This window comes from Ursus maritimus, unplaced genomic scaffold (genome assembly GCF_017311325.1).
Source record: "Ursus maritimus isolate PB19 unplaced genomic scaffold, ASM1731132v1 scaffold_15, whole genome shotgun sequence".
NCBI classification, from domain to species: Eukaryota; Metazoa; Chordata; class Mammalia; order Carnivora; family Ursidae; genus Ursus; species Ursus maritimus.
Window position 1 is genome coordinate 37,616,575 of NW_024423897.1, and position 25,643 is coordinate 37,642,217.

General features: G+C 42.9%; 1 protein-coding gene across 1 annotated transcript in view; it reads left to right on the forward strand.

Moving 5' to 3' along the window:
* ADAMTS12 (ADAM metallopeptidase with thrombospondin type 1 motif 12) overlaps window positions 1–25,643 on the forward strand; it is a 284,339-nt gene that overhangs the window by 175,551 nt on the left and 83,145 nt on the right. Inside the window, exons 6-11 of the mRNA XM_008692662.2 lie at window positions 2,592–2,716; window positions 6,435–6,584; window positions 16,665–16,808; window positions 17,368–17,512; window positions 22,866–22,958; window positions 24,390–24,535. Coding sequence (XP_008690884.1) covers window positions 2,592–2,716; window positions 6,435–6,584; window positions 16,665–16,808; window positions 17,368–17,512; window positions 22,866–22,958; window positions 24,390–24,535 — 803 coding nt within the window. The remainder of the gene's footprint in view (window positions 1–2,591; window positions 2,717–6,434; window positions 6,585–16,664; window positions 16,809–17,367; window positions 17,513–22,865; window positions 22,959–24,389; window positions 24,536–25,643) is intronic.

Consider the following 25,643-nt stretch of genomic DNA (forward strand, 5'->3'; position numbering starts at 1 on the left):
CCCCCCCCCCCCCGCCCCGCCGTTCCGTATTTGAAAGAAACTGTCAAGCTGCTGTCTGCAGTGGCTGTACTTCTTTCTGTCCTCACCAGCAGTGCTCCCGGAGCCCAGCTTCAGCACGTCCACCCTCCCCCTGTTTGGGTGCTGCTGCTGTCTTTCGTTGCCTTTGCTCTGATTGGTCTGTAGTAATAGCTCATGGCGGTCTTGACTTGCAATTCTCGGAGGGCGAAGGGTGTTGAGTGTGTCTTCACGTGCTTATTTGTCATCTGCACGTACTCTGCGGTGAGATGAAACTTGGTGTTTGCTTATTTTCTCGTTGTTTTTATTGTTGAGTTTTGAGACATCTTTATGTATTCTGGGTCCGAGTCCTTTGTCTTACAAAGATTTCCCTCCACTCCAGAGCTCATCTTTTCATTGTCTTTTAGGGTTTCTCTCAGAGGAAAAGTTTTTAATTTTGAATGGGGTCCAATTTTTCAGGTTCCTCTTGTATGGATTGTGTCAAGTCTGTGAACTCTTTGTCTAGCCCCAGGTCCTCAAGATTTTCTCTTATGATTTTTTTTCCTAAAGTTTTATAGTTGTACATTTTATATTTAAGTCTACGATCCATTCTGAGTCAGTATTTGTGTAAGGTGTTAAGTTCAGATTGAGGCTCCTGTCTTTCATCAGCATTTGGTAATTTTCCCAATACAGATCTTGCACCTGTTCTGTTAGACTTATGCCTAAGGATTTCTTTTTCTTTGGAATATTTCTAGATGGTATTATTTTTTAATTCATGAATATTCTCTCAGTGACCTCCTCGCTCATACACACAAAATAACAAAAGCCCGCAACCAAACAAAGAAGAAAGGTAGGGTTGAAAACGGACCTCAAAGCAATCCAATCGCAGTTGATGGTTTGTTTGCCAAGCCGCCCTCCTGTGTGGAGGAGCTGTAACTAAGGCGGGCTCCGCATGAGGCTGGCTACCCGCTGGAGGCACGCTGCACCCGGAGCCCTTGTTCTTGGAGCCTTTGATTCAATATCTGACCCGAATCACCTTCAGCTAGATTTTCACTTCTCTGAGGTTTAATTCCTTCTTATTATAAAATGAAAATAGCAATGCTTTCTTTGGAAATAATGCCAAGAAGATGCAATTAAATTAAATGAAAGAATATATGCGAAAGTATCTGGCACATAGTAAATAATCAAGAAATATTTCCTTCCTATCCCTTCCTTCCTCGCTCCCTTTTTATTTATTTCTCTTTCGTTCCTTTCCCTTCCTTTCTCTTTCCTTCTATTCCTGCTTTATGCTCCTTGCCAGTTCTTCATGGTGGGCAGGGGCCGTTGGCTCTGGCAGGGCTGCTACTCTAACTGCGGCTTGACGAGATGAACAGGGGGCCGACCCCTGTGGCCAGCTTGTCCCCCCACGACTCCACCTCCTCCTCCACCATCCAGCAGAACAGTGAGGATTAGTACATAGTGAAGTCTGCTGCTTCTATATAAATTCATAACGCTCAGCAGTTCAGTGAGTTTTAAGTAGTGATGATGAACCACCTTTTGCTGTTTTTGTGAAAGGCAGGTGGTCTGTGGTGGTTCATTAACATGCACGAGGGGACCTGGAAGTGCCTATAACAGGCAACTGAAGCCTCTCAGGTCTTGTTTGTTTGGGGTGTGGGCCTTAGAGAAATACAGAATGGTACAGAAGCAAGTTTATAGTTCCACGTAGGGATTGTCCTGAACACCTTGGACAGAGCCAGAGTGATAGACTCAGATTCGAGTGGGCCAATGGAGGTTGTCATTCTCCAGCTAGAACCCACCCTGTATGAGGGACAGCTCCATATAGAGCCCCAAAGAAATGGGGCAAGTGAAAGGAATGTCTCCTTTAGAAATTCAAATGTAACTGGAGTCCCCGTAGAGCTGATTATCCCGCCCCCTCCTTTTGACAAGTGTTCATCCAGTTCACTTGGAACAGGTCCTCTCCTCCCATCCCCAGTAGTACCTTTGGGCCAAGTGGGCGACTCAGGAGCCCCGGGAGGTGCAGGCTTGGGGGTCCACTGTGGCATCCTGTGGTCAGACAGCCAGGGATCCTACTAGTTAGAAGCCCGGACAGATTATGTCACCCTCTGCCCTTCATCCACAGATGTGAGACCCAAATGGAAACCATGGCAAGGCAACGTCGAGTGCAACCCCAGCCTTGTAGTTCTCATGCAAGGGAGAAGCTTGTTGTTGAAAATCTTTTTTTTTTTTTTTTTTTTTGCATTAGAAATAAAAATGCCTCTTTAGAATTGTATTGGCTTAGGAAGCAGAGAGCTGCCAGAGATGGAACTTCACACAGCTCTCGGTCTTGGCCAATGTATTTTTAGTTTTTCTTCAAGGGCTACCTCTTCCAGTGATAATTTCTGTCCTGCACTTCTGTCCTCCAGGGTCTTTTAATAAAAGTCATGAGGGTAATGGTGTTGAGAGCAGGGAGTAAGTTGGCCTCTGCTAAACTCTGACCAAGTAGATGTCTGAGGTGCCCACGCAGAGCTCGTCCCCCTCGGCTGCTTCCGAGGACTTGCGTAACGAGCCTTAAGCACAGGAAACTCAGCTGTGCTCATCTCTTCCTCTTCTTTCTCTAGCAAGGATTGAAAATCGTTCACCATGCTGAGAAGACACTGTCCAGCTTCTGTAAGTGGCAGAAGAGCATCAATCCGAAGAGTGACCTCAACCCGGCCCATCATGATGTGGCTGTCCTCCTCACCAGGTACCCCAGGGACTACATGGAAACCAGTGGCTGCGAAGCAGGGGGGCTGGCTGGTATTCAAACTTATGCAAGTCTCCTACTCTTTGCTGTTCTCGGTCATTTTTAAAGACAGCTTCCATGATCCAGACAACTCCCAATGCTCAGACCAGTGATGGGGCAGTTAGTAAACATGTGCAGCAAAACTCTCCGTGTTAATAGACTGCATCTGCTGGCAAAATGCAGGCTTTTTCCTATCCCAGTGATGATTTCATCTTTAAAATTGGCTTTTTCATGTGGCTCCACAAACAGGAAGATTGTTTGCAGATCTTCATTAAAAACTCCTGGATCTCTTAGGCACGGGGTTTCCAGCCCTTTGTTTTATTTTTTAAAATTTTCCTCCAGTTTAGAAATAGGCAGCTATCTCTACAGAAATCAGTCCTCCTTGTAACCCATCCCTGACTGATGTTGAGGACAGAATATAGGTAGCAGGTCCCCACCCCGAATAGGCAGAGCTGTTTGCTTACACTTGTCTCCCTTTATCCTCATGAAGATAATGTTTTGTTCTGATTACAGATAGACCCTATGGTGCTAATAAAAACCATCATCCTTCTAGGACTCATAGCTGTGAAAGGCTAATGAACTTTTCTGATCAACCCAGGCTCTGGGAGGCTGTTTGCTCATTGACTCAATAAATGTTTGTTGAATACCTGCTGTGTACCAGACACTATTTTAATCTAGACAAATGAAGGTCTTCCATTCATGGGGGAGGTGAGTTCTCGTGGGGCACCCTGTGCAGGTTCGGAGACATCAAGAAATCCAGGCATGTATCACAGAAGAGGCTGCTTGGCCTGGCCTTTCAGCCACCGAGAACTTCATGCACTGGAGGGCCCTGTATGTGTGTTCTCCCTGGGGAGGACTGGCCGCCCCTGAATATTTTGGCCTGTCATCTTTCCCTTTGGTATCCCAGTGCATGGGATGCCTGCTCTCCAACCATCAGAATCACTCTTTGGAGTGAAAGTGTCAAAACTTCGGTTGAATGCAAACAATTTCTAAAGGGAGTCTGTGACATAAACCTCTTACATTAGGTTCATTTTGGGACCTGTGACATCAGTAGCTCCACTGGGAAGTAGGTTAATGTGAGGGTGTAATATAAGCACAGGGGCCCTGGGAAACCAGCAAGCAGGCAGGAAACACTGAGGACCTGGGCAAGAAGCCAGGGAAAGACCTCAGTGCAGGCAGGACCTATCTGTAGGGAAGAGCCCTAGATTCGGGACCACCATGGGAAGCTGTGTCAGCTCCACCTCTTTTCTTGTCCTGAAAGCAGAAATCATTTCTTCTCTCCCTCTCACACGAGGAAATGAGTGAGTTGATGATAGCTGGCCTTTGTGGAGTGTTCGACGTAGCACTGTGCCACGTCTATGAGAACAATCAGCATTCCATTTAATCTCCACAACAACCCTAGTCATTGACTACCATCAACCCTTCCCATTTTACAGAGGGGGAAACTGAGGTTTGGTTATGCACTTGCCCCAAATCTCATTGCACTTAACAGGTACAGCTGGGACTCAAATCCAGGCAGTTGGACCCTAATAGTTATACTCTTAACTATTACCCATAAGGATATGAAGGATCTGCTCTCTTATTATGATAATTTTTCTCTTATTATGATAATTTTTCTTCTTTGGAACAAGGGCCTGGTTTCAATGTATGATGAACCTCACCAGCTCCTAAACAGTGGAGGGTTTTTCAGTTTCGAAAACAGGATTTCTCACCCCTGGCATCGCTGACATTTTGGGTTGGCTAATTCTTTGTTGTGAAGGGCTGTCCCGTGCGTGCTGGTGTATTTAACAGCACCTCTGGCCTCTATCCATGAGCTGCCAGTAGCACCTTCCACGAAGTGCGACAACCAAAACTGTCTCCAAACACTGCCTAATGTCCTCTAGGAGTGGGTGGGGAGCAAAATAAACCCTTTTGGGGAACCTATGTTCTGAGGAAACAGGCAGGACCAGGGAGGGAGGTGAAGACTTGCCTCTGGAGGACTGGGCTGAGATCCGCTTCAACGGGGTTCTCTGCAGAGTTGCATTGAGGAGAAGGTGGGTTTGGCTTGAACGTCCCTCCTGCGTGGGGTTAGTACTTGCACACCGAGGGGTGTTTTCTCTTATGCTAACTACTCTCAGTGCGTGGTGGAGGCAGAGCTAATCTGCCCTGGGGAGCATAAGATCCCGGCCTGGAAGACTCACATTCCTGCATTTCTTTCCTTTCTTTCTTTCTTTTTTTTTTGTTTGTTAAGCTTAATTTTATTTTATTTATTTATTTATTTTTTGATGTAAAGTTCGGTGATTCATTAGTTGCATATAACACCCAGTGCACCATGCAATACGTGCCCTCCTTACTACCCATCACCAGCCTATCCCATTCCCCCACCCCTCTCCCCTCTGCATTCCTGCATTTCTTTTATTACCCCCTTTTGTCCTCTTTAGTGCTAGGTACTTAGTAGGCACTCAGTAAGCAATTATTTAGTTGACCTGACTCCTGTCCTATCACAATGAGAAAGCCAGTGAGTTAGCAATAGACACCAATCATCTTTTCCCAGCAGCTCCATGCAGGCCTAGACCCTTTTTTTTTTTTTTTTTTTAATGTAATAGTGACAAGTATATCTCGCAGGAGGGGCGGAACAGTGTTTGGTTGGTCCTCTCACAGACCCAGCAATTATTTAGAATGATTGGGCTGCGTGATTCAGTCTAGCTCTCCAACACCAAACCACCCAACAACTATTGCTACGAGAGTGGAGATCAGATCAGCTGGCATGCCCTGACGTGGGAGCTGCCTCTCTGTCCTATCCCATTGTCCCAGCCATCGTCTCCTGGAGAACTGAGGGCTCACAGGAGTTTTCAGAGCCTCCATCTTTTCCATGGCTCAGTGGACATAAAAACCAGACCATTTGTTGCCAGAAATGGTACCCACAGAAGCCCATGAGTTGAAGGTCTGTAACTGACTGAAGCTCAGAGTCCTGTTGGTATTTGTGCCAGTTATTCTCGGCAAAGAGCTCTTCTTGAATTGGAGAAAATTAAAGGACTAGTTAACTCTTGTCAATGACCGAAATAATCTCCACAAACATATGGGAGCACATTTTTACATTTAAAGACTATAACCAGTATGTTTTGAGAACCTGGGAGTCTTTATTTGCCTGTGCATTCTCTCCCGTACGCCGTGTTGTTAGGGTAGTGGGGCTGGAGAGGCAACTGATTTGAGCTCTGGATGAATTGATGAGACCAATTGCCTTTTTCATGAATAAGCACAAGTTCTCCAATGAATTTTGAACACAGACCTCAGAAAGACCAAAAAGGGGGTTTCATATTTGAAAACCTTCAGCCACTGCTGGTTGTCCTTTCTTTATATAAAAGTTCAAATAACCTTAAATTTTCCATCAAATCCTTCTCTTTTGGTCCAAACAATGTAATTGGCCTCCTGGGGTTAAGGGCAGAAGCAACTGGAAATAAAACATTTGTCATATTTTCCCACATTTTTTAGGTCTTAGTGAGATTCAGTAATTAAGAGGTGAAATCAGAATAATCTTATGAATTCAGAATTGCCTCCTATAATCATATGGACTTTTAAAAACAATTTTAATCATGCTTCCCAGACCACATTGAATATGAATTAATACCCAGATTTTTTCCAGAAGGGCTTTTTCAGATGTTTCTTTGGGAGCCTATGCATCTCTGTTCTCCGCTTTCAGAAAAGACATCTGTGCCGGTGTCAATCGCCCCTGTGAGACTTTGGGTCTGTCGCACCTGTCGGGAATGTGCCAGCCTCACCGCAGCTGTAACATCAATGAAGACTCCGGACTCCCTCTGGCTTTCACAATTGCCCATGAGCTCGGACACAGGTAAAGGGCCAAGGAAACGGAGATCTCCTTGCCATGTTCATGCACCACGTTGGTAGAGAGAAGGGAACGCACCTTAAACGGGGCATCAGGAGTTGGGTTGCTTTGTGTCTTGAGATTCACCCTCTTCCACCTCTGCTTCCTCATCTGTAAAGTGGGGATCATCACGTACTTCAGAGATTTCAGCATCTTTTATTCCCTGATGGCTTGTGCCTGTCTACATCACAGAACCACAGAGGCTACTACAGTTTTCTGAATTAGAATGGGTTGAGCACAGGTAAGGACATAAGTTTTAACTTGCTTGATTAATTCAGAATGAACAATCCCTGTTCTGTTCTTATGAAATAGTAATAATATTCATATCACTAAAAAGTCACAAACATTAACATTTTGGCACCTTTACTCTAAGTCATCCACTTTGTGTTGTGTCATTGAATCCTCTCAACAACCTTATGAAATAGATACTATTGTCAACCCCATTTTACTTATATGGATTAAAGGAACACATTGAATAAAGCAGAAATTTAAAACTGTCATAAATTGGAAAAGACCATCAAGCAGATGCCAGTTAAGGGCAGGTGCAGTTTGTCTTGAAACTGTGTGAATTTGACTAGATGAATTCATGGAAGGCAGGCTGCAGAATGTTTCGAGTGAAGAGATAAGGAGGATTCTAGATTTTCCAGGTATCGGAGGAAAGACATTAGCTTATTTATAACTTGCTGGTATATTTACTCAGCACAAATCAGAGAAGATCCCACTAATTAGAAACTCAGAGTAGGGAGCCATGTGAATGACTCAGCTATACCCCTTCCCTGTCATGTAACCACCAGGCTGGATCTCCGCCCTTGAAGGAAGGAAGCAGAACACCATGACATACTTTGAGAGTATAGGTTAAAAAGAGATAGGAATGGGAAGAGCCCTGGAGATTGGATATTCCAGGCCTGGCCTGTCTGGTCTGGGCTTTCTCATCATTTTTCTCATATAATACTGAAAATTTTCAAAATACTTTCACCTGCAGGACAGAATTAGAGTATTGGCTTGGGAGTTGGGAAAAGTGAGTGCTTACTCTGGTTTTTCCATCAGCTGATATTATCACCTTCGATAATTCCTGTCACCTTTCCTCACCTGCTCCCTCATCTGTGAAGTGAGTAGGTTGAACTAGGCAATTTCTTAGGTATTGTCATTTTTTTTTTTCTTACCGAAAAGCCCTGGGAGATAAATGGGTTATGTTTTAGTATCCTTAGTCATCAGAAATGTAAAGACAGAGACGTTAAGTGACTTGCTTATACAGGTAATTAATGATTGGACACAGAAGGCTAGGTGTTGAAAAGACCAGACAGTAGTTGTTGGCATGCCAATAATAAAACTTGGCAAAATGAAAGCTGTTCTCATGTGCAAATGTATAGGCATCCTCCGTCCTGATATGTGGAGGGATATGTCCTCTGCAGCCTCCAATCAACTCTTTGGTGTCAGTAGCACCTGCTGGTTAAGCAATGCAAATGGATAGGTCAAACTGAGAAATGACTGCTCAAGATCTTCCCAGCAGTGGTATACTCAAGGTAAAGAAAAATTGAGAGACTTGCTTGATAAAAGATGCTCTCAAGTGCTCATTACTTGTGTTCAAAGAATGGATTCTTTATATCTGCATTGTAATCTGGCTTTATAAAAGGACTCAGAAATATGCCAAGGAGGTTCTGCAAAATCAGAGTTGCTCCAATTTTTGACACAATTATTGAGATGATTATCTGGACATGGACCTACCATTTTTGTGAGGAAGGCCACAAAGCCAAGGCCATAAAGCCAAGGCCAAAAAGCCAAGGGCAAGTATGATCCTCCTTTCAGATTTTAGAAATTCTTCAATAAAGGTGAAAACCCCTTGGTAACATTACTTGAGCACAGTTTCCCTGAATTCTTGAAAACAAAGAGTTGTAGATATACTCGTTGTCAGAAGTGGTAGATTATGTATCAGAGTAGAACTGGATCCATATTTTGATATTTGTCCTCTAAATGTCAAGGATCTGTGCTCTGATTGGTGATGGCTGCTTCTGATCACAGAGGCAAAGACAAAGTTGTGGGCAGCCATTGTTGTTGCACCCCTGCACATTGTTGCAAGCCTCTCACTCCCCTTTAACTGGAGTGACTTCTGGAGGACTTAAAGAGTTAGCACCGTTTTCTCCCCCTATTCATTTTTCTTTTTCTGTTTTGGGGGCCAGACAATAAAAGAATAGGACTTACAAAAATAATTGCATATATGGGGAAAATTAGAAAGTGACCACATATGCCCAAGTAAAGACTCAGAAAAGACCTAGAAGACCTTAAGTTTTTACCTCAGGTTGCTCATTGTCACAACCACAGCCTATAATAATAATAGTAGTAGTAATAATAATAATAATAATAAAATAACAATAATAAAAACAGTAAACACTGAATAAGGGGAAGAACCTGATTTCCAGAGTTACCACTTTAATAGATTCAAATGTCCACTTTTCCGCACACAAAAAAATCACAAAACATAGAAAGAACCAGGGAAGTATGGCCCATTCAAAGGAAAAATAAATCAACAGAAATTGTTCTTGATGGCAGATTTATTACACAAAGATTTTAAAACAACTGCCTTAAAGATGCTCAAAGAACCAAGGAAGATGTGGAGAAAACCAAGAAAGTGATGTATGAACAAAATGGGAATATTAATAAAGAGAAAATCTGAAAAGAAACCAAGATGTAGTTTTGGAGCTAAAAAGGATAATCACTGTAATAAAAAATTAATTAGAGGGAATCATTGGCAGATTTGAGCAGACAGAATAAGAACCAATGAATTTGAAGATAGGACAATGTAAATGATCCAGTCTGAAGAACAGAAAAAAGAGTGCAGTTTTGGCCAGTGCAATAAGATAAGAAAAAAGAAAGATTAGGAAGATGTAAAACTAGCCTTATTTACAGATAATATAATTGTATCTGTAGAAAACCCCAAAGAATCTTTGCAAACACACAAACTAGAACAAATAAGCTCACAGAGTACAATATAATCCTACAAAATCAATCGCATATTTATATACTGATAGTGAACAGGTGGACACTGAAATTAAAAATGTAGTACCTTTCTTGATCACTCAAAAGTATGAAATTTTTACATATAATTATTATATACTTTTTAATCTAACAAAACATGTACAGGACTTATATGCTGAAAACTACACAACACTGTGGAAAGAATGAGAGATCTGAATAAATGGAGAAACATACTATGTTCATGAATTGGAAGACTCAACATGGTCAAGATGGAATTCTCCTGAAATAAGTATATAGGTTTAATGATATTTCTACCAAAACTCCAGCAAGATTGTTTTTGAAGTATAGAAAAAATATTCTAAAACGTACATGGAAAGGCAAAGAAACTAGAAAAAAAAAACAGTTTGAAAAAGAATAACAAAATGGGAGGAATCAGTCTACAAGATTTCAGAATTTATTACACAGATTTAGTAACCAAGATTGTGTGGTTTGGGTGGAGGGAGAGACACAAAGATCAATGGAATCAACCGGAGAATGCAAAAATAGTACGAAACAAACATATCCAACCAATTTCTTGACAAAGGTATAAAAGCAATTCAGTGGAGGAAAGGTAGCCTGTTCAAGAAAGGGTCCTGAATCAATTGAACATCCATAGGCAAAAATTTAAAAAATATAAAAAGAAGTCTTTTTAAGTCTACTTAAGTCTCACACCATATGCAAAAATTATCTTGAAGTGGAATGCCAACTTAAATGTAAAATGTAAAACTAAAAAACTCTTAGGACATAAATAGGAGAAAATTTTCAGTATCTAGGGCTAGGCAAAGAGTTCTAAATTTGACATCAAACATGCAGTCCATAAATGGAAACATTTAAAAATTGGACTCATCAAAATTAAAAAACTTTTGACTCTTTTAAGAAGATGAGAAGACAAGCCACAGCCTAAGAGAAAATATTTGCAAATCCTACATAGTGGCTTGAGCAGTGTTCCTCTTCACTAATTCAAGGCTGCTTGGAACTTAAGAATGTAATCTGTTTTGGAAGTAGAGTCTTTGCAGATGTTATTAGTTAATAATTTTGAGATGAAATCACCCTAGATTCAGTCTGGGCCCTGAACCCAATGACTGAAAAGGGAGATTTGGACACAATGATCAAAGAGAAGAAGACCATGCACAGATGGAGGCAGAAGTTCAAGTCTCGCTGCCACAAGTCAAGGAAGCCTGCAGTCAGCAGGAGCTGGAAGAGGCAAGCACACATTCTCCCCCGGAGCCTTTGAAGTGTTCATAGGACTGCTGACATCTTGATTTCAGACTTCAATCCTCCAGGAGTGTGAGAGAATAAGTTCCTGTTATTTTAAGCCATTGAGCTTGTGGTAATTTATATGGCAGTCCTAGGAAACTAATACACCATATATTCAGTAGGACTAGGGTCTAAAACATTTAAGCAATTATCAAAACTCAATAGTAATAAAACAAACGGTAATTAGAAAATGGGCAAAAGGGGGCGCCCTGGGTGGCTCAGTTGTCAAGCGTCTGCCTTCGGCTCAGGGCGTGATCCCGGTCCCTGGGATCGAGCCCTGCATCAGGGTCCTCCGCTGGGAGCCTGCTTCTTCCTCTCCCACTCCCCCTGCTTGTGCTGGCTGTGTCTCTCTGTGTCAAATAAATAAAATAAAATCTTAAAAAAAAAAAAAAGAAAATGGGCAAAAGACATGAGGAGAAATTTCACCAAGACGGATATATAAATGGCAAATAAGCACTTGAAAATATATTCAACATCATTAGCTATCAGGGAAATGCAAATTAAGACCACAATGAGATATTGCTACACACCAATCAGAATGACTAAAAAAATAGTGTTGACACCAATGGCTGGCAAGGTCACAGAGGAACTGGGTCGTTCGTACGTTGCTGGTGAGAAAGGAAAATGGCTCAGGCACTATAGAGAGCAGGTTGTCAGTTTTCTAAACCACAAACCTGTAACTACCATATGATCCAGTACTCCTGAGCATTTAGCCGGAGAAAAGAAGACTTATGTTCACACGAAAACCTGTACACGAATGTTTATAGAAGCTTAGTCTTAATAGCCAGAAACTAGAAACAATCCCGAGGTGGCATCGACCCAACAGGGTGAATGGTTACGTAAACTGGGCTGGATGCATACTGTGGAATACTAGGAAGCAGTAAAAAGAAAGAAACCATCGATACATGCAGTGACCTGATGAATCTTCAGAGTTACACTCCGTGAAAAAAAAAACAATCCCCAAAGGTTATATACTGTGTGATTCCATTTATGAAGCATGATGGAAACATCAAAATTATAGAAATGCAGAAGGTATTAGTGACTGCCAGGGCTTCAGGGCAGAATGCGGGACGGAAGGAAGAGAGTGTGGCTCTAAGTGCAACATGAGAGATCTTTGTGGTGACCACAGTGTTCTGTGTCTTGACTGTTATCAGCGCGAATACCCTAATTGTGTTATTGGGTTATGGTTTTACAATGTGTTACCATTGGCGGGAAAGTGAGTGAAGGGTACAGGGGACCTCTTTGCTTATTTCTTAAAAACTGCAACTGAAACTGCAATTTTCTCAAAATAAAAAGTTTAATTATAAAAAGGCATTGGAACCCATGAGAGACTATGGACTCTGGGAAACAAACTGAGGGCTTCAGAGGGGAGGGGGTGGGGGAATGGGCTAGCCCGGTGATGGGTATTAAGAAGGGCACGTATTGCATGGAGCACTGGGTGTTACATGCAAGTAATGAATCATGGAACATTGCATCAAGAACTGGGGATGTACTGTATGGTGACTGACATAACATAATAAAAAATTATTATAAAAAAATTAAAATAAAAAAAAAGACATTGGGCCATGTACAGATGACCTAAATAAAACACAGGTCATTTATTTTTTTTTATTAAATTTTTTTATTTGAGTATAGTTGACACACAATGTTACATTTTCCAGGTATACAATGTAGTTTCAGGTGTACAATACGGTGACTCAGCCTCTCTATACTTTATGGTTTGCTCACCACAAGTGGAGTGCATCTGTCACCTCACAACCCACTTATGCTACCATTGACTAGGTTCCCTGTGTTGTGCCTTTTGTTCCCATGGCTTATTTGTTCCATAACTGGAAGCCTGTATCTGCCCCCCCCCCATTTTGATCGTCTTCTCCTCCTCTTCCCCTCTGGCAACTACCAGTTTGTTCTCTATATTTACACATCTCATTCTGCTTTTTGTTTATTCATTTGCTCTTTTTAGATCCCACTTATGAGTGAAATCATACGGTATTTGTCTGACTCATTTCACTTAGCGTAATACCTTCTAGCTCCATCCATGTTGTTGCAAATGGCAAGATCTCATTCTTTTTACAGTCGAGTAATAGCCCATCATACATGTATACACCACGTCTTCTTCATCCATTCATCTATCGATGGACACTTAGGTTGCTTCCGTATCTTGGCTATGGTAAATAATGCTGCAGTAAGCATGGGGGCGTATATGTTTTTGAGTTAGTGTTTTCATTTCCTTCGGGTAAATACCCAGTAGTGGAATTGCTGGACCATATGATATTTCTGTTTCTAAGTTTTTGAAGAACCTCCATGCTATTTTCCACAGTGGCTGTGCTGATTTACGTTCCCACCAGCAGTGCACGAGGGTTCCTTTTTCCTACATTCTCACCAACATTTGTTATTGCTTGTTTTGTTTTATTTTTTCAATTTTTTTTATTTTAGCCATTCTGATGGGAGTGAGGTGATATCTTATGGTGCTTTTGATTTGCATTAAAACACTGTCTTTTAATTGGCAAAAAAAAAAGTTTAGAGTCACTGATGAAGAGAAAGTTGAAAGGACACATGAATTTGAGTTTGAATGATGGAGAAAAAATGCTTTAGTAAAACACAAAACCAAACCAGAGACTTTAGGAGCTTCCTAAGAAACTTTTGCTCATAGCAAAATATACTTCTGAGGTATTTCGTTTTTCTTCAGCTATATAGTTCTAATTATCTGTGGACCAAATGGAGAAACTGGAAAGATCAATGAAATGGCCTGCAGCAGCTCAAGAGAAAATAAAACTGTGATAAAGCAGTTTCCCCAAAGACACTCATTATAGTTTGATAACATACATACCCTGTTGTTTCTTGGAAACACGTTTTGTTTCACTACTGATTATGTGTGATGCAAAATAGAAAGTAAAATTAACTAACTTGTGCTATGGCCTTCTGTGAATAATTTCACTTTTGAGAGAAAACTTTTTGAAAATCCATTTATGAGGACCCCAGATTATATCAGCCATTTACATGTGAGGTCTCTTACTACCTTTATTAGGCTCCTTAGGTAAGTTACCAAAAATGAAGGTAGAATTCCAGGAGAAAATTGAAAAACTTAGCTGAGATCTAGCATCCACTCCTCTGAAGTAATGAAAATATCACAATATAGATGAACACTTAAAAGGCAATATTCACCCAGTATTTCTCTCCTGCTTCTGGATTTCATTAGCGGCCTCTCCGTGTTACATATAAGAAATTGGTATTTCTTAAACGAGCTTGAAAAGCACACAATCGCACTGTTCATGGTTTCTGTCCTCTGCTGTTAACCTCTCCACCATAAAATGAATAACAAGTCACAGGGATAAAAGATACAGAGTAAGGAATACCGTCAATGATACTGTAATGGCAATGTGATCGGACAGATGGTAGCTGAACTTACAGTGAACAGAGCCTAATGTATACACTTGTCAAATCACTAAGTTGTACACCTGAAACTAATATAACATGGTGTCACCTACACTCAAATTAAAAAAATGAATAATAAAAGGCAAGGGATATCCATCAAATGATACCCTGAAACCCAGCTAATTAATTAACTTGCTATTTCACGTCTATAATTTGGCAGGAGTTGAAAGCCAAACACGAGGTAAAGCAGGTGAATCCAACAGCCCAGGAAGTTGTCCGAGACTGTGAGGGGCTCCAATCTCCCCACTGCCCTTCAGCTTCCGTCCCATCTGCTGGAAGGGAGCTTCCTGGAGACACACCTCCCATCCCGTTGACCCCGTGTGCTTTCCTTGGCCTTCATTTCTCTTTGGCCCACCGTGCTCACGCGAGAGGACTCCCCACACATTTAGACATAGTAGACACCGTTCGGAGGGACTTTTGTTGTTAGTAGCCCTGCTTTTCTTTCATAACATCGGGCTACAGAGGGGTGATAAAGCTGGAGGGGGAAATCCTTTAGTGAATTAAAAATTTTATATAGAACAGGGGCCCCTGGGTGGCTTACTTGGTTAAGCTTCTGACTCTTGATTTCTGCTCAGGTCCTGATCTCAGGGTCGTGAGATCGGGCTCTGTGCTCAGTGGGGAGTCTGCTCTAGATTCTCTCTCTCCTTCCCTCCCTCTGCCCTGCTCCCTGTGTGCCTGTGCACTCTCTTGCTCAAATAAATAAAAATCCTTTAAAAAATAAAACAAAAAAACCCCACTAAATTTAAATAGAACAAAATGAGCTTTGAGGGAACTGATATGTTTTGAACGTAGGTTTGAACCCACACGGGGTGTAGCATGCAGCTCTGTGGTTCTTGTGTTAGACCATCCAATGCTAGAAAAACCATTATTCAGGTGTATTTTTGAACCAAGCTTACAGTTTAGGGTTTTTACTCATTATTGAGCAGGTGAACTTGTGGAATACTTCATGAGCTGGGTAAGAATGGATTTGAAAGAGCCTAGGGAAGGCCTGCTTGGGATAATAGCTTTCATTGAACCACATTCGCTGTGGCTGAGTGATAAGACTTTTGTAGATTAATTCTCAGATTCCTTTGTGAGTTTTGTATTTATGTGGAATGTGATCAGAGTCTGTAAGTAAGTCGATAACATCATAATGCATTAAGCAAAGTACAAGAAACCTCTAAATCCCGCCAAGACTATTCTCTGTAGGAGTTGCTAATGTGGATCAGGAGATTTTATTGAAGTTACATATGAGCTTCCCTGTGAGAGGGGTTGAATTTCACTAGCGGAGTAAAAGGTCATACTTCCCTCTGTTCAAATTTGGAAATTTGAGCCAACATCGCTGGGTTGCAAGTGCCCCATTAGCAGATCCCAGTGAAGAGAGCTCTTGTGGGGACCTGTGCAGGTATCTTGGGGTGGTCCTGAGGACTCAGCTTATGAACAGACAGTTCTGAGTCTGCTTCCTTCCCCAGCACCCCTTGCCATGGCGGACAGGCCTGTCGGGGCGTTCAGGGCTGCTTCACCCGGTCAGCCCGGGCAGGGGGAGGCCAGGGAGCAGAGCGAGCAAGATGTGGGTAAGGACACGGATCGAGCAGCACACCCTGCAGGAGACTTGGCTTTACCACTCACGAGCTGTGTGATGTTTGAGAAGAAGCTCGACAAGGATCGAAACAGCAGTCAAGGATTTCCATTATTCACAGAGCCCTTATTATATGCCAGGCCCTTGCTAAGTGGTTTTCAGACTCTTCTATTCAGATCTGCGCATAGCACTGCGATGACCTCTGTATTTTCCAGGAGAGGCACTCCCTGATCATGAAGTGACAAGGCTGGAACTCTCCAGATCCTCTGTCTGCAAAATCCCTACTCTGCCCACTGACCTGGGAGGCCTCCCTAACGTCTCCAATCCTGGAGGACTCCCGTGACGGTACTCAAAAGAAATTCCGTCACTCAAAACTTGTGGCCTTTGACAAAGTCTCTCATAGGCTTTCCCTTTCATGCCCTTCCTTAAATCATAATGAAAAGGGAGAAGGAAGGTTTGGGTTTTTTGTGCTGTGTTTGCTAAAGCAGGAGGAAGAAGATGGCTTGAGGCAGGATTTGCCCTCCTTACTCCGACTCCTAGAAAGCCGAACTGGGAGCTCTCAGCCAAACAGAAGTTTTTGAATTAGCCACATGGTTCCCACAGTTGCAAATGCTTTTAAAACGTCTCCTGTGCTGTCCCTCTCCAACTTCAGAGTCCCACTTTGTGAACACGTGCTTTCCCTACCAAAGTGGCCCGAGGTGGGTTCTTTTCACCTTGGAGAAACCGTGGTTTCCTCCCTGTATCATGCCTCCCTCCTTCATACTCTTGTGCTTTGTGCCTTCTCGCAGCTTCGGCATCCAGCACGATGGGAAAGAAAACGACTGTGAGCCCGTGGGCAGGCACCCATACATCATGTCCCGCCAGCTCCAGTACAATCCCACTCCTCTGACGTGGTCCAAGTGCAGCAAGGAGTACATCACCCGCTTCCTGGAGTAAGTGACGGCGCGGCAGGACAGCCTGGCTTGGCTTTCTTTACACCGGAAGTCCGTTGCAGTTTTACCTGGGGCCTGGAAATGTCTCAGCTCCTCTCACAGATCATCGAATCAGGGCGGCATCAGAAGGGGGGATTTCACTTCTGATTCCGGCCCTGAGCTGTAGGTGGGTCGTGCCTTCCAGCAGCAGCCAGGTGAACGTGAGAGCCCCTCGCTGGCCCCTGCAGGGGGGCTCTTGACGATCTGAGTGTGTAGTTCCCCGGGCACTGGCAGGAACGGCTAGGGTCTGTGACGAGTGGTCACTGAAACGCCCCTGATGATTTTATTTTACTCTCCTGCTTGTGTTTCCGGGCTCACAGCTGAAGTCATAGTGTGGGGTATGATTTAATTTCCTTTTAGGCCATTCCCATCTTGGGCCTAGACGGTTCTGTGGCTTATGGAAATGAAGTTGTCTTGAAGGACAAAGAGTAAACCACAGGGATGGAAGTTTCTGTTGAATAAAAGACTAAAGACGAAGGAAATCATAAGCAACTTCTCCTTTCTGATAACTTGTTTTCAGCCGGGGCTGGGGGTTTTGTCTCGATGACATCCCCCAAAAGAAAGGCTTGAAGTCCAAGGTCATTGCTCCTGGAGTGATCTACGATGTTCACCATCAATGCCAGCTGCAGTATGGCCCCAATGCCACCTTCTGCCAGGAAGTAGAAGTAAGTGTTGGGTATCCTGGTGCCACTGGTGGGCGTGCACTGGGCTTGGGATCTCCAGCATGCTGAAGGAAGGGCCAGGGAAATACTTGGTAATCCCAAGAGCCAGACACAGAAGTGGAAATGGTCTATTCATGGCAAGGTGTTTGTAAGGCAGAAGGTGAGAAGTTGGAGTCATTTACATTCCTCGACCCTGGCTCGTTGGTATTCTGTGGGGACAGCAATCCTTTGCAAGTGGGTGCTGGTGAGAAACATTGTATAGTGATTTTCAGGAATCGCAGTGATTCACACGTGTAGACTCATAGCAGCCTGAAGTTGCTCCCTTTCCTGAATTTCCCGTTTGGTTGTAGAGAACCCCCAGATCCCAAGGAAGGAATAAGATTCATCCCTATTCATTTTGCTCCTTAATTTTCAATATCCAATTTTTTAAAAAGATTTTATCTATTTATTTATTTGAGTGAGATTGAGAGAGAGAGAGAAAGTGGGGGGAGGAGCAGAGGAAGCAGGATAAGCAGACTCTGCGTTGAGCACGGAGCCCGATGCGGAGCTCAGTTCCACCCCTCCGAGATCACGGCCCGAGCCGAAGTCAAGGATCAGATGCCTCACCTACTGAGCCCCCCAGGCGCCCCTCAATATCCACATGTTACGTCAAGCCCTGACATTTAACCTCCCAAAGAGTTTGTGGTTCTGCCCTGTCGTCCTCATTCCCACTGTACTGTCTTGATCCGGTCTCTCATTTTCTCTCCTTGCGATTGTCATTACTTCCCACTAGTCTCTCCCCGTTCAAATTGTTGCTCGGGTTATTTCAACACAGATCACAACACAGATCTAACCATGGCTCTGCTCCGCTCTCAGGGTCCACCGACCACAGGATAAAGTCCCAACTCCTCTGTGTGGCATTCCTTTGTGACCTGAATCTGGCCTATTCTCTGAATGCATCCCTTTCAGGGTGAGGGGGCCCGTGTTAACACAGACACGGGCGAGGCGAGACTCGTTGAGCCCCTCCCAGACTCAGAGCTGTATACCGAGATAAGCCCTCAGAAAGGAATAGGGTAAGTTCTCGGACCTTGAGGAGCCAGACAGAACAATTTCAGTACAGTGAGATCAATACACAAAAGACACATAGAAAGACCTGTTGAGGAAGTAAGCAACGGTGCTTAAACACAATGAGCAAGACTTCACAGAGAAGGTAAAGGTGGTGCAAAAGCCCTCACCTCTAGCTCCTAACTGGTTCCCAAGTTATGCCAAGTCTACCTCCTGAATATCTCTAAAATCCACCTGGTCCTAGGTAACTGCAGTAGTTCTCTGATTTCTCTCCTTTCCTGCAGTTTGACTACCTCTCTCAACTCTGACCTGTCCCCCGAAATGCAGCCACAGTGACCTTTGTAAATGGAAACTGGATTGCGTTCCTCTCCGATTAAAATATTTTAGTCTCCCCATTCCCAATGATAAAGTTTAAATTCTCTAAAATGGCTTAAAAGAGGCCTCAGGATTCATCCCATCTCTTCTTCTCTGGCCTTATCTCTTAAAATATGTTTATTTTAATCCTCCATTCTGTAACCCACAATTCTAATTGCGCGGGTGTTGGTCTTTATCACTCATCTTCCATATCTTGGGACCTCACCTTCACATCTTTTGTCCCTTTATATTTCTGCATTTTGTGTAATCTATTTATCTTTTGACTCCCCAGGTCTCTCTTCAGATACATCTACTCCTCTGTTGAAGCTGTCTGTTGACTTTTTAATCTCATTTATGGTGGTTGTAGTTTTGTTTTGTTTTTTTGTTGTTGTTGTTTGTTTGTTTTTTTACTTAACACAGTTTATTTGGTTATTTTTCTGAATTTTCTCTTTTGGTTTCTTGTGTCGAATTCTGACTTTCCATACGGTCTTTTATTTTTTATTTATATTTGAGACATTTATTGTGCATTTTATGTTGACTAATTCTGATGTCCTAAGTCTGTGTTGATCTGTTTCTCCTCTTTGGGATTTTTCCTAGGTCTCTCTTATTACAGATTATTTCTTTGTCTTGATTTTTGTTTTTATCATGAGCTCTTTGTTGTGAAACTTCCTTTCAGGTTATTCTTTAAGGCTTAGATGGCTGGCACATTCTTCTGGAGAGAATTTGGGGTAGTTAAAACAAATTATTGGTTGGATGTAGTTTGACTGCAAGAGTTGTGTGAGGGCCAGTGTGGGTATAGGCTCTCAGGGGTAACATTTACCATGCCTTCTAGAGTTAAAATCAAAACAGAGAAGTTTCCCAGCTACGTCCCCAGGTTTCTCTCAGTTCGCCCTTTCATACAAGGGCTAGTCCTTTGGGGTTACGGTCTTTACGAGGTTCCCAATCCAACTTTCCATGCTACGCAGGCCCAGGTCATTGTCTCCAGTACTCAGGTGACCATTAAAACTGAAGTCTAAGTGACCAGGTTTGTATCTCTAGATCTCCAACATTTTTGGTACATTTTTAGCCTCTGAGGATTTCTCTTACTTTCTTGCCAACTCAGGAATGCATTTAAAATATTTTTATCCATAATTTTAGATGTTTTACAAAGGTAAGTAAAGATTTTTCCAGGAGTATCCTGTGGTTTACTGGAAACAGACCACTCTGGCTATCTCTGGTCAATTACTGTTTCATGCTCTGTGTTTATCCACGTACTGAACAACCTCAATCCTGAAGGTGCTGTGGGTTCTCCACCACCTCCAGAGCTCTGTCTGCTCTGTCCTCTGCACCATCCCTCCTATTCACCATTTGGAGCTCAGCTTAAACATCATTTCACATTCAATTCTGTGTTTATTAGACTTTATTAGATGATATTACGGTTGCTTTCTACTTGTCTATGTCCTCCCCTACTTTATGTAAGCTCTGTGAGGGAACTTTGATTCCTGACACTCAGCAGGGCCTGGCACATAGATAAGTTGATAATAGAACCAAGACTTGAGATAAACGAAGACTTCAGATTCCTGCATATTGCAGCCAAGATAACCTAATCCTTTTCAGTACAAAAAAAACAAAAACAAAAACAAAACCCCTAAAATACCAGAGAATACAACATCAGCCTTCTTTTTTTTAATCTCAAAATAGTTTACAACAACAACAAAAATGTTGGAAAAATAGTACAGAGAGTTTTTGTGTACCCTTTACCTAGAACATCATTCTTTATAAATGCATAATGAACTTACAAGAAAATTTTTTTTTAAATGGGGGGATGGGAGAACTAAAGAAGGGAGTGCTAAGCAGGTGAGGTTGCCTCAGAGAAAGCCAGAGGGCCTTCATTTTAACATCCAGTGCCAACAGATGATGACATGCGCCCCTGGAGCAGGGCAGGGAGTTGGAAGTGAGACCCTTACACGAAGCCACAGGCCCTGAGGAGCTGTGGCTCAGTGAGAGGTGGGCTAGAAGAACTCAGCAGCAGCAAAGGTAGATGGCAGAGAAGCATATTTTATTTCAGCTTGGGTTTTCAGGGGGAGGGATGCCGGCTGATAACTTTCTCACTGGAAAATACTTGACCACAGGTCAGCCTCATACTGGTTTAGAGTTCAAATTCATACTCTCGTAGGGTCGTAATGGAGGATAGTCGGAAAAAAGGCAGGCAGGGGCAAGAGACGCCGTCCTGTTACTCCACACACCCGGAAAGGAACCCTCCACCCTTTCCCACGTGAACAACTACCTGAGAGGTAGATGACCGCGTGGACAAAAACCTGACTGGGTGACAGGTGTGTGGAGGGTTAATCAGATGAAGACAGCCCGCCAGCCATCTCGTAAAAAGCCCTAGATTTAAACGCCAAAAGGGCAACCCTTTCCGGTCCCCTCCCTCTTCGGGAGCTTTGTATTATCCCCAATAAACTTTGCTTTGCTGCGCACCACTCTTCGTCTGGTCTACCTGCTCGTTCTTTGAAGTGGTATAACCAAGAACTGCAGGCACCAAAGGAAAAGAAATCCTGAAACAGAGAACCATCATGCCAAAAAATTTTAAGATAAACCTATTTCTGACCTGGTAAAACCATGGGCAGCCTGGTAGAAACAAAGATTAAAAACCTGCCCTGGAGAAACCAACGCTCAGGTAAGATGCACAAAAATCTCCAAAAGAAAAAACTTCTGATTAGATGAATTCACCATTTGGCTTCTAATTCAAAATTTAAAACAATCTATGGCTAAGTGAAGAGAGATAATAAACCCTCAGTGACTTTGGGTAAGTGACTATTTTAGGTAAGGATAATAAAATGAATGCATAAAAGAAGAGTTACATATGAGAAGAAGAAAAATACACTAGAAGGTATTTGTAAGGTAGGTATGAAAAATAGTTACAGCCTCTAGAAATGAAAAATACGGCCATTGATTTTAAATTCAGTGTTTGGATTAAACAGCAGACTTGACACAGTTGAAGGGAAAATCAATCAGCTGGAATTTAGAGCTGAGAAAATTACTTCCCATCTCACCTGAGTATTTCTCAGAGTTATGATGGAGAGCCTGGTCTTTTCCTGATAGAAATCCAGACTTTTTCAACTTTTATATACAAGAAAAGTGAGAGTTAAAAAAATATAAAAGTGAAGTTGAGATGTGAAGGACAGAATGGGAAGGCCCATCACCAACAGTTAAGAGTTCCCGAAGGAGAGAAGAGTGGTAATCAGAGAGAGGCAAAATTCAGAGAGCCCAAGACTGAGAATTTTCTAAAATTGTGTAAAATATGAAATCTTATTTTAAAAAACATTGACTCTACAGCATAGTTAAATAGAATGATGGAAGATGGGTGGGTAGAAGAAAGACTAAAAAGTGGATGCTAGCTGTGGAGCCATTTCTGATGATAAGTAGGAGTCTTGTCAACCTTCCCTTGTTCCTGCTGTAGGAGAAGCAACAGGGAGGATCTGTTTCACCCCCTGGCAGATAGAACAAGCTGGCTACTCTGAGTCATAAGTAAATAAGTTTAGGCTGTCTAAGGGAACAGTTTCCGTTTCCTTCAGGGAGCAGGCTCAAGTTATAACCACCCAACTGTATGTAATCAGATTCCTTCATGCATAGTTTGCATTGGCCTTTGATGGCTACTGTCGCCAGTTACCCTGCCTGAGGTCGGTGATACTGTGTCACCCATATAGAAATGAGTCTCAACTCCTACGAAACGTGTTTTAGCTCCTGTTTTCTTACTGTTTAGTAGACCATACCACTGCGTATGAATGATGACAAAGTCCAAATTAAGTTTGGATCGAGAGGTTTCGAATGATCGCTTTTTATCACTCTTGCTCGCTAACAACAGCATTATTGTGAGTCTGTAGATGACCGAGTGTGTATTTCACCATCACTGTACAAATGCTTTTGTGCAAGTTTTGAAAATCCAAAGGAGTACAGTTTCCCATTTGTTTCCCAGAATGTCTGCCAGACCCTGTGGTGCTCAGTGAAAGGCTTTTGTCGCTCTAAGCTGGACGCTGCTGCAGATGGGACACGATGTGGTGAGAAGAAGGTGACGTGTCAGGCTGAGGAAGGAAGGTGGGAGGGTGGTTGGCACAGGATTCTTGGGAGGAACGGAGAGGGCCCTGGAGAGCAGCTGTCTGGGTGAATGGAGGTCACACAGTCAGACTAGCCAGGGAAAAGGATTCTATTTCTGTGACACCTTTTGAGCCTTCACTAGAAACAGTGAAGGAGAGAGGGCTGAGGCCCAGGCCCACACTTCACTTGCAAAACATCCATCCCATCTTTCCTTGATGAACGTCTGCAGAATTTATGGTCAATAACATCTGCTGAGCTTATTATCGCCCTTCATTTTGACTTCCTCCCCTCTCCGTGTTAAAAACTGAAAAGGCAAGCCAGTGGCTTCTGCCTTCCAAAGATGCTGGATTTGGGCCACTTGTTATCTTCATTCTCATCATCTGATCTGACTGCATTTCCTGAAATTCTGCCCATTTAACTGAGGGGGAAAGCCAGACACTCAAGAATTCAGATGATAGAAATCGTCCAGACCACTTGAGAGCAGGGTCATGTGCTGCTTACCAAGGCCAGTTGTGTTTGTTGTGAGCAGAAGATTTAGACATTTAATGGATGTCTTTATGCAGCTTGAGGGAGGCACGATCCATCACCGAGATTATAGAACTTGGTTGCGATACACAGTGACCAGAAATAATGAGGAAAAGGAGGCCAGCGGAGAAAACCTGTCCAAATCCTCAAACAACCAAGTTGCATTTTCTTTTCTTTCTTTTTTGTACGTTTGCCCTCCTAAACTGACAGTTGTGGAAGGATGGCGTGGAAGAGAGAGGACGGAGTTTTTTCTGAGCCACAACTAGAACTAGAACCAATGGATACATTTGCAGGGAAGCAAAAATTGTTCTCGATATTAGAACTTCAACTAGTGTTTTTGGGCAATGAGCAGACTTTTTGCAAGAGGATGAGATATCCGCTGTGGACATTAGATACCCACGGAGGCTATGGAGAAGTGTTATCTCAGTGTCAGTCTGCAAAATGTCTGTTTTGGTCTGCAGCGAGATAAGGAGCTTCAGCAGAAAGTAAATCAATCATATTACAGAACAACTGTGTTACTAAGCAGACTGAGCCGACGTGCGTGTCGTGCGTCACAGCGAGACTTGCTCAGTGAAGGAGCGGTGTGTGGTTTATCTTCTGGCATGCCATCACCCAGCCGCACTTTGAGTAACACTCCCGAACTGGCTGACTGCAACAAGGCAGCCTAAAGTTCCCTTCGGTTCCTGACATTTCTGATTCTAAAACCCAAGACTCTTGGGGGACATTCTTTTTGTGAGCCCTTCTTTATTTTCTGTTTGCTGTGTGGCCATAGGAAGCCTGCTTGCTCTGGGAGAACTGGGTTTAGACTTCTAGGGTTCTCGACTCAGCTTGCTATGGGAACATTCGTGACCTATGTGTCTCCTGCCTCTTCTCTCTCTAGTGGTGTATGGCTGGCAAGTGTATCACTGTGGGAAAGAAACCGGAGAGCGTTCCTGGGGGCTGGGGCCGCTGGTCACCCTGGTCCCACTGTTCCAGGACCTGTGGGGCCGGAGCCCAGAGTGCAGAGAGGCTGTGCAACAATCCTGAGTAAGTCTGGCCAAAGCTATTTCCCTTCCTTCCATGAGCGTCGGAGACCAGGCTTAGATAACATGAAGCCAGTGAGCCCAAGCCTCCTCGGAGTAATCCAGTGGGTTCCTAAAGACAAACAGGAACCAGAAAATTCTTAAAAACATGGTTCTGTTTTGTTTTGTTTTGGTGTGGCACTGGATGCTTACTAGAACTTGGATAAGTAAGCTGATTCCATCATTTGGAGAAATAAACACATTTTCAAGGGTATAATCTGTGTGAAAGGTCTTAGGAGACTATGCAGTGAAATCCTTCTAGATAACACAATTCTGTCAGACATTATTTATGCTCAATTTTGCCAATAAGTCTGTAGCTTTCTTCCAATCATAATGAACATTTAATTTTATAAAAATAATTTTTCCCCTTAACTAATAAAATAGTACTTTTTTTTTTTAAGATTTTATTTATTTGACAGAGACAGCCAGTGAGAGGGAACACAAGCAGAGGGAGTGGGAGAGGAAGAAGCAGGCTCCCAGCAGAAGAGCCTGACGTGGGGCTCGATCCCACAACGCCGGGATCACGCCCTGAGCCGAAGGCAGACGCTTAATGGCTGAGCCACCCAGGCGCCCCTAAAATAGTACATTTTTGAGGATAATTATTTTGAATGAAAATTTTAGATAAGGATTTTATGAACCTTCAGCTTCCATATTAGCCATATTAAAGGTTCCATAGAAGTTATTTCACAAAATGGCTTTCAGTTTTTTAATCAAAGTGCTTAAGGTTTTCATTATTTTGAATTTGTATAACGATACTATATATGAATTAAATTTATATTCCCTTGTTTTCCAAAAATATGTGACATTCTTTTTTTTTTAAAGATTTTATTTATTTGAGAGAGTGAGAAAGAGTGAGAGAGAGCATGAGCAGAGGGAGAGGCAGAGGGGGAGGGAGAGGGAGAGGCAGACTCCCCGCTGAGCAGGGAGCCTGATGTGGGGCTCGAACCCAGGACCCCATGATCATGACCTGAGCCGAAGGCAGATGCTTGACTGACTGAGCCACCCAGGTGCCCCCCAAATATATATGACATTCTTAACTTCATTATTTTCTGGTATACAAGTTCCCAAGTAAA